This window comes from Rhagoletis zephyria, unplaced genomic scaffold (genome assembly GCF_001687245.7).
Source record: "Rhagoletis zephyria isolate East Lansing unplaced genomic scaffold, Rhagoletis_zephyria_1.1 Rzeph_scaffold_00960, whole genome shotgun sequence".
In the NCBI taxonomy this organism is placed as follows: Eukaryota; Metazoa; Arthropoda; class Insecta; order Diptera; family Tephritidae; genus Rhagoletis; species Rhagoletis zephyria.
The window spans coordinates 157,087-166,697 of record NW_016158044.1 but is presented as its reverse complement, the minus strand read 5'-3'; the positions used below and the strand labels follow the sequence as shown (position 1 = coordinate 166,697).

The 9,611-nt window shown below is 35.9% G+C and overlaps 1 protein-coding gene across 1 annotated transcript; it reads left to right on the top strand.

The window, feature by feature from the left end:
• Positions 1-2,918: 2,918 nt before the first annotated feature.
• On the top strand, positions 2,919-7,242 carry LOC108362200 (extracellular matrix-binding protein EbhA-like). The gene is made up of 2 exons (XM_017615069.1): positions 2,919-3,418; positions 3,494-7,242. The coding sequence occupies exons 1-2, from the start codon at positions 3,192-3,194 to the stop codon at positions 4,401-4,403; spliced, it is 1,137 nt and encodes a 378-aa protein (XP_017470558.1). The 5' UTR covers positions 2,919-3,191; the 3' UTR covers positions 4,404-7,242.
• The last annotated feature ends 2,369 nt before the right edge of the window (positions 7,243-9,611 follow it).

The following is a 9,611-nucleotide window of genomic DNA, read 5'->3' as shown; positions in this document are numbered from 1 at the left end:
CATTTATGTATACATTTGTCTATATCTATCTCGATTCGTTTTGGCTGTTACAAACAACCGTTATGTGAACAAAATTAATATACCCTTGTGCACAAGTGCGCTCGGGTATAAAAACCAACAACACGCTTTTATTACAAGAAGAACTAAAAGGAAAAAAATTATTTATTGATTTAAAGATTCGTTAAATAAGGATATGAAGTTCCCTAACTTGATGTTATTTAGCCCTTTAAATAGCTTAAAATAGGATTAAAGTAATTGGCACGTAGTCATGGTCGAAATAAAGTCCACTGAAAAGTTAGCTGCAGCTATTTTTTACTGGCATCCCATTGGTAGAGGGCTTTGGGTGTACGAATTTGTTGTAACATCAGGAGTTAAGGACTTGCTCTAGCTGCTAGTCTTTTAAAATTTCCTCTAATCACGTCGTAAGCAGATTTCCCATGTGAGCTTGCAACAAAGTTCAATTCTGCCTTTCCTTGAAGCGATTTTCATGATTTCAGACCTTTGGTAAAGTTAATATGATTTATTTATGTTGTTTTTGTTTTTTACACCCGTTTCCTCTTTCAAAAATATATAATTTCATAAAATTGCAATGTCTATTCATCATATTGCTCGAGCATTAGACGATCTAGAGTCCAAACGCATAAGTAGCCCATTACGCCCATTTGGGTACTTAAAGTTGACATTATAGATAATGTTTTTATGTAAAAATAAAAATTAAAAAAAATGCTATAATCAACAAAAAGTCAAAAAGAAAAATGTTTGCTTAATTTATTTTTGTTTTTTATACGTTGCACATTAATGTATAAAATGTACAATTAAAGCCCATAATTAGACGGAAGAAATACATTTTTTTTCATTAAGTTGAGTTTAAAGGTTTCCAAGATACAGCACTTTAAAGAAAGGTATGTATGACGTTTTCTTAAAATTTAAGTCCCGTGTAAATAGGCAACCCTACGTTATATCGGCAAAATATGCTGCACGTATATTCATGTCACCTAGACCTTCCATCTCTTCAACTTTTATCCAAATCCTTAGAGGTCGCGCACAGAGATGGCCGCGGTGACATGAATTGCCTCATATTTTAAACGTAGAAAATAATTCGAAAAAGTTTTTAATTAATCGCACGAAATCGGTATTTTGTTACATAGTGAGTCGGTGTGATGAAGTCGTTTGGGTTAACTCGAAACGACGTCGAAACGAAGTCGTTTCTCATACAAACGTCGTTTATCCTCATCGAATCGAAAGTCGTTACGACGTCGGTTTGGTGAAGTCGTTCGGGTGAATTCTATTACACCAGCTATAAAACTGATTAACTGTCATCAGTGGTTGCAATTTTAATTTTCAAATTTAATAGTTAATTCTTCTGACAAGCGATATACAAGGTCAGCATTAACATCATCGACGACAGTTAAGTCTAGAGTCGATTTTTATATAGGAATTTTATTTTTGTAAAAACTGCAGATAGGTCATATTGAATATAATTGGTAATGTTTGACGATAAGATTTTTTTTTGGTCAGAATTTTATGTGAATAAAATTTTTCTCATTCTTCATTTATTTAATTTTAAATATCTATGTATATACCGACGGTGGGCAATCGCGGCTCTTTGCTTAGCAAAGTACGGCTCTTTTTACTTTCTCTTTGCCTAGAACATTTTGGCTCCTTTTACTTTTTAAAATACACATTTTTTGCTGGACATTCTTTTCCACTGTGTTGTTTTTTTTATATACACATACGCAAATTGTGATCGGTGGAGCATTTGCAAAACTTGAAGTTGTCTCTACAAGGAGAGAATAAAAATATTTCGATGGCTGAGTGGAAGATCGACCTATCTCGGCAGCCAGTTCAAAAACGCCCCATCTCAGAAAACTTTTCAAAAAGGCCCAATTTCAGAATTTTATTGAAAATAAGCTGAGATAGGGCGTTTTTGAATGGGCAGCTAAGATAGGACGTTCCTCAACCAAATTCTGAGATAGGGCGTTTTTCAATCAAATTCTGAGGTAGGGCGTTCTTGAAAAGTTTTCTGAGATAGAGCGTTGTTGAAAAATTTTCTGAGATAGGGCGTTTTCGAACTGGGTACCGAGATACGATTTTTGATTTGTCGCAAAATATTTTATGTTCTGAAACTAAACTACGTCTTTTTATTCATGATCCCAAAAAAAGAATATTTCATAATTTGCCATGGCTAGAAAAAATATTGCACATATTTAAAAGCAGATTTTGAAAAAATATTTGCCCATTTGAAATTATTTAACTGTACGTTTGCATACTTCATAAACCCTTTTTATGTAAAATAATTGAGGATGAATTTACAATATCCGAAATACTCCTTTTTATGAAAAGCGAAGAAGAGTTGGAATTTTTTGGATTAAAAACAGATAAGGCACCTGAAATGCAGCATAAAGCCTTGCCATTGCTTGAATTCCGGCAACAAATACCAGATTTAAAATATCCGCTGTTGAAAACAGCTGCGTGCCGTATTATTGTTGACCGATTACGGCCGAACAATTTGACCGTCCGGACTGATGCGCACACTTAACCAGATTATTTTCCGACCGTATTTGTACGCACAAATCTAGTTTTCATTTCAATTTTGTAATCAGTGAAATATTTTGATAAATTTTAATTGACATACTCTAAACATGTGATTTTATATGTAAGTTTTTTGTTTTGCACCCAATATGTTAATTCTTCGCAGTCCATTTTGGTACTTTCACCTGACATCGGGTGAGAAAACATACATACAAACATGTTTGTTATGTTTGTATTTATCGTCACTGACGGACGTCAACGGCCGATTTCGGTACGGTTATCGTTTTAGGTGTGAGACCGCTCATATAATCACAAGTGTTTATTCATATCGCCCGCAATAAACTTACNCGTGTCGTGCTTCTGCTCTTGCTATTTGGTTTGTTAGTGGTTTTAACATGGACTCTTGCGGAAAGTGTGGCAAATCATTTATGCGAAATGATACCTTAATTGTGCCGTGCAGTGGTTTTTGTCAAAAACAATTTCACCGTACTTGCTGTGTGGGCCAAATATCAGAATATGATGTCAGACTATTTAACCAGAATAAGCATATCTGCTATCTTTGCCCAGAGTGTTTGTTATTGCCTGCAAAATTAACAAGGTCTTTGGATTCTTTCATGGCTAGGCATTAAAATGGCTTAGACTCTATCGTAACCACAATAATGGACCAATTTGGTGACATTCATAAAGAAATTGCTTTAATAAATCAAAAAAACTGTGAACACAACAAAAATGTTTCATCATGTTTAAAAACTTTATGTACAGAATTCGGTGCCCTAAAGGATGTTGTTGCTAATTCTAAATCAACTGCTAAGGTGAACAACAACAAGAATAAGTTAAACGGTTTTCCTGACCTACGGAGAGCGAAGTCACCAACCTCGGCTATGGAAAATGTTTCACACTCTCAAACTGACATGGTTGCTAAAACGCCTGTTCCGTCATTGGCTGAATCTTCGGCTTTTGAGAGTTCTGAGAGTTCTGCGATTGTTAACAATGCACTTTCACTTACTTCAGCGGAGGTGGATAATAATGTTTCTTCAGATGCTTTGCCGTCGGCTTCTCAACAAATGCGAACTGCATTATCAGCTAATATGATAACTGCACATAATGCTTCTTCATCTTCTCCTGCTGACGTGAATAATGTCACTTCTGTCGCTTCGTCATCAGCTTCTAAACAGATGCCGACTGCGTTATCAACTGCTTTGCCGTCGGCTTCTCAACAAATGCGAACTGCATTATCAGCTAATATGATAACAGCAAACAATGCTTCTTCATCTTCTTCCGCTGACGTGAATAATGTCACTTCTGTCGCTTGGTCATCAGCTTCAAAACAGATGCTGACTGCGTTATCAACTGCATTGGCTACTGTTACTAATACATCTTCACCTTCCACTGCTGTTATCAATGCTACTCCCAATGCTTTGCCATCTGCATCAAAACAACTGCAAACTGTTTCGTCAGATATATTAAATGCATCTACCCAGCCGCAACTCGGTGCTGATTGGATTACTGTTCCGCGAAAGAAAGTGCCCAAGCGGAAAAATGTCGTGGTTGGCCGTAATGAAAATAATGATCTGGGAGTATTTTCGCCTCTTAAGTGGCTCCATTTATCATCGTTCAAGCCAACGGTTTCGGAAGTCGATATTATTAATTACGTGTCGAAGCAAGTCATCGTTGATAAGCAACAAATTGCCTGCTATAAATTGGTAAAGAAGGATACAAATGAGACATCACTAAAATATATCAACTTCAAATTGGGAGTTCCTGAAGATGTATATTTTAATTTGCTGAAGCCAGAAATCTGGCCAACAAATGTTAATATTCGACAGTTCCGTTTTTTTCAAAAACAAGGAGGGCAACCTCCTCCAAGTTAGTTGTTCCTCCTACGCATAATAATCCATTAAAAATCTATTTTCAAAATATCTCTGGCATGAGAACCAAAGTAAATGATGTTTATCTTGCTACAACTCATACGGATTTCGATGTTATTGTCTTAGTCGAGACATGGCTTAACGCGAATTTTTGCAATGAGGAGTTCTTCGACCGAAATTTGTTTTCAGTCTTTCGCAAGGATAGAGACAGTACAGCGACAGATACCACTCGTGGGGGCGGTGTTCTCATTGCTGTAAAAATTGGTATTGGCGCCGCAGTCGTTACCCTAAAAAATGCTGACTCTCAACTCGACCAGCTATGTGTATCTATTGATGGTGATGGTGCGAAACTATACATTTGCGTATCCTATATACCTCCTAACAGCTCAGAGAAATTATATAGTGACCATGTAGATAATATTTTAGATTTATCATCATTTTCAAATAAGGAAGCCCAATTGTGTCTACTTGGTGACTATAATCTCAGCAAAATTATGTGGTCATGCCTTCCGGATGATACTGTGCTCATTCCTAGTAATGTAAATTGCCCTAGTGAAATTTATTTAATAGACGGTTTCTATAGCTTACAATTAAGACAAATCAATCACTTTGAAAATGAGCTTAATAGGATTTTAGATCTTGTATTTATCTCATACGACCTTAGGTTTAAGCTATCCAGGTCAGACTGTCCAATATCTCCAACTGACAAGCATCATATCCCACTCATACTGGAGCTTGAGTTTTATGAGTATTCTGCCTGCCCACAAGAAACTGCCTTGTGGTCGAATTTTAATTATTCACGTTGCGACTTTGAGCATATAAATAACCTAATTTCTGGCGTGGATTGGGAAATCTTATTCTCGGAGTGTAGTCTCCCGGATTGTTTTGTTAAATTCAGATCTCAACTTGAACGAATTACTAGGGAAAACATCCCAACATTCTCCAACCGTGTTCATAAACTACCGTGGTATAATAGGAGGCTAAAAAAATTAAAGAATTTACGAAATAAATTTTATATACTTTTTAAAAATAGTGGTAGTATGCAGCATAAAGTGTTGTTTGAGAAATATATGGCTGATTTCAATTGTTTAAACAAGTTTTTATATAACAAATACCTAATGGGTTTCGAAAATAACATCAAAACTAATCCAAAAGCTTTTTGGACCTTTATCAACTCCAAGCGTACTTCATCGGCATTTCCAATTTCCATGCATTACGAAGGGAAGCAGTCATCCTCAATGAATGACACAGCAAATTTGTTTGCTGATTTTTTCAAATCAAATTTTGTGACTGATTATTCTTCGAGTGGTGAGGCTACCTACAATAATAGTCCTGCATCGTTAGATTTCGGATCTTTGATGTTATCGGAAGATGATATTTTTTACGGTATAAGAAGCTTAAAGACCTCCAAACAAGTGGATGTTCATCAAATCTCGTCTTATTTTCTTAAGCAATGCATCGCATCTATTTCCGAGCCATTGCTTCTCTTATTTAACTTATCACTAGCGTCAGGTCATTTTTTGGATGATTGGAAAATCACCTCTGTGTCTCCTATTTTTAAAACAGGTGACAAAAGTGACATTTCGAATTATCGGCCTATTTCTAAGCTTCCTAATATTGCGAAATTATTTGAAAAAATTGTTAGTAGTAAACTTTCATTTGCCATTAAACAATCAATATCCCCCTCTCAACATGGGTTTGTACCAGGGCGCTCTACCGTGACTAACCTAGCCGTTTTTTCAAATTATTGTATATCAGCGTTTGTGGGTGGCTACCAGGTTGATACCATATACACTGATATATCTAAAGCCTTTGATCGCGTGTCACATAATTTACTCCTGCAAAAGTTAAAACATTTGGGTATTCACTCAAGCTTTCTGTCCTGGATAAAGTCTTATCTTTGCAATAGAGTAAATAAAGTTGTTGTCGATGGGATTAGCTCCTCCCCTTTTACTGCGACCTCGGGAGTTCCGCAAGGAAGTATTTTGGGCCCTTTGTTCTTTGTTCTCTTTATGAATGATTCCAGTGCTTGTTTTAAACATTGTGAATACCTGTTATACGCAGATGACCTGAAGGTTTTTAAAAAAATTGAAAATGCCTCTGATATTGGTGTTCTTCAAGCCGAGCTTAATAATTTTTGTGAGTGGTGTTGTCGTAATAAATTAACACTTAATACAAATAAATGTTTTTCTGTAACTTATTGCAAGTCTCGTTCCCCCTTACTATCGTCTTACTCTATTTCAAAAGTTGTCCTGAAGTTGAGTACCAAAATTAAGGATCTAGGTGTCGTGTTTGATTCAGCGTTCACATTTGTCGAACATATCAATTATATAATTCCCAAAGCGTTCTCGTCATTAGCTTTCATTAAGCGAAATAGTGCCCAATTCAAGGACCCCTATACAAGAAAGCTTTTATATAATGCGTTTGTCAGGTCCAAACTGGAATATGCCTCTATAATATGGAATCCTTCTTACGAAGTTCACCATAATAGGATTGAGCGTGTACAAAAATGTTTTTTAAAATTTGGTTTGGCTCAAATTAGGTTTGATAATCCTACTCCACCATATATATCTCGCTGCAAGTTGATTAGCTTGCAAACTCTACGTAGTAGGCGGACTATTTCGGGTCTGATGTTTTTGCATGATATTCTGAGTGGGGAAATTGACTGCCCCACCCTATTAGATCGCATTAAACTCAATGCTCCAATGAGGATGCTACGCCAACATGATATGTTTTCGATTGACCTATGTAAGACTAATTATGCTCTAAATGAACCAATTATAAGGATAATGAGTGATTTTAATGCTTTATGCAAAGTGTACAATGTAAACATTTTTGCCAATAGGATAGAATTTAAGACAACCTTGTGTACATGTTATTCTTAATGTTACAGTTTATAAATTTTTTTTTTTTTTGTTATTATAGTCTGTAAGATTATACTAATCATAGACTCCAATAAATAAATAAATAAATAAATAAATAAATATGGCCGATATCGGCCGACCTCAATTCGGCCGATGCCGGCTGCAGTGTGCGCGTAGCGTAAATTTCGTAAAGTCAAAATACCGTTCACGATTAGTTGCATTCGCGTACCTGATAATTATTGAAAGTTATAAAAACTGTCAGCTTTTTGTGTTCGCGTACGCAAAAAACTTGCAAAGTAGGTGAAATTGAGAGAGCAAAATGGTAATTCATTATAATTATGGTTCACTAAAGAGCTTACAAAATTGAAAAATAAAAAGTCGCTTTCTTTTAAACTGTATAAAAGAACGGGCTTACACAGTGATTACATAAAGTACTCGGTTTTGAGGCATAGCTACTTTGCATTAAATAAGAAATGGTATAAGTCATATTTATGTAAAATTAAAAAGAATTTAATTAACAATCCTAAATCCTTTTATGGTTTCGTAAATTCAAAGCTTAAGGCACATGGATTTCCGTCCGCTATGCACTATCGCAATACTGTGTCTAGCGACAGCCAACTCATTGCCAACATGTTTGCTCAGTTCTTTAGGTCCAATTATTCGGTAGACTCCTCTAGGAGTGGAGACTATCCGTATGAACTTCGTATGACTAACTCAGCCTTTATTCCAGTAATTTCTTCCGATGAAGTTTTACACTATTTAAAAACCCTTAAAAGCGTAATTTAGGTCTGGACCTGATCATATTCCGACCTGTTTTCTTAAAAACTGCGCTGAGAATATTTGTGAGCCTTTAACAACTCTAGTCAACTTGTCACTAAAACATAGCGTTTTTCCATCAGCTTGGAAGGAATCTTTCATAATACCACTTCACAAAAACGGCAGCAGGTCTTCAATAGAAAACTATCGAGCGAAGCTCTCCGCTATCCCCAAATTATTCGAAGCAATTGTTGTTAATCAGCTGACATATTCTATATCTTCTTCAATTTCACAATTTCAACACGGATTTTCTAAAGAAAAATCTATTATCACTTATTTATTGGAGTTCACAACTGATGTCTCAAACCGTTTTAGAGAAAATGCTCATACCGACGTAATATACACGGATTCCAGTAAAGCTTTTGGCAAAGTAAGTCACTCGTTATTCATCCGTAAACTCGACCTATCGGCTTTCAGCCAAGTCTTCTTCAATGGATCTCTTCTTACCTCTCTGATAGAACACAAAGAGTCCGATTCTGTTCCTGATATTCATTAATGTTCAAAATGTTTGGTGTATAGTTACTCAACTCAAACACTGCGATACCAGGTGGCAGCTCGCTCCCCAAGCTCAAGTGATGCGGAATTTGTGACATATATGGAAGATATCTTAGCAGAAATCTCAAAAAATTCTGTGAACACTGTTGTCATTGGCGATTTTAACATAAACATGAACGTAGTATCAATCTACAGCAGAAAACTCAATGATGTTTTCTTGCAACAAGCCATGCAACAGCTGATAAATTTTAATACGAGGGTGACGGAACATTCGGAAACACGTATCGACTTGTTGTGTTCCAATGATAACCGAGTTATATGCGAAAAGGTCGAGGATCATAGAATATCAGACCACGAAACAATAATGTTTCGACTCAATGTCAATAAGCTAAAACCACTTGCTAAGGAGACAGAAGTAATATCCTGGGAGAGATATAACCCTGAGAACTTAACAAGATTACTAAGGCAGTGCGATTTCTCCAACTTAAGTTTTTTCGATGCTGACGGTATGCTGGAGCATATTACTCATTGCATTATGTGGTCGCATTAAGCAGATGAAGAAATGGTATGATAGGCAATTGACAGAGATGAACAAGTGTAAATCTAAATCCCACGAGAAAGCAGTGTTGTCAGGGTACTGGGGTGAATATAATATAGTGAGAAGCAGGTATAAAAAAATGGTAAGGTGTAAAAAAATTAAATACTTAGAGCATACATAAGTTGGAAATAAATAAGGGTGGCATAAAAAACACTGAGCTTGACATGTGGATATACTTAAAGGAGGTAGTCAATAACACGGAGGTCAAAGAAAATATTGGAGAAGTGATAATAAATAACACCAACTACGTAGACAGCTTTGAATTGCGGAAAACTTAAATAATTTTTTCGTTGACAGTATTTTGGAAATACACACCAATATAGAGTGTGTAAACTATGACTTTTTCGAGCAACGAGCTTCCACAAGTACGTTTAAATTTGAAGAGGTCTTAACGGAAGACATTCTTCAAATTGCCAAAAATATTAAGCGGAAAATTGG

Excerpts from the sequence above, each read along its gene's own strand:
- LOC108362200 (XM_017615069.1), top strand. The coding sequence starts at position 3,192 with ATGGACCAATTTGGTGACATTCATAAAGAAATTGCTTTAATAAATCAA. Across the intron at positions 3,419-3,493 it reads TCACCAACCTCGGCTATGGA|GAGTTCTGAGAGTTCTGCGA; the intron begins AAATGTTTCACA and ends TTCGGCTTTTGA.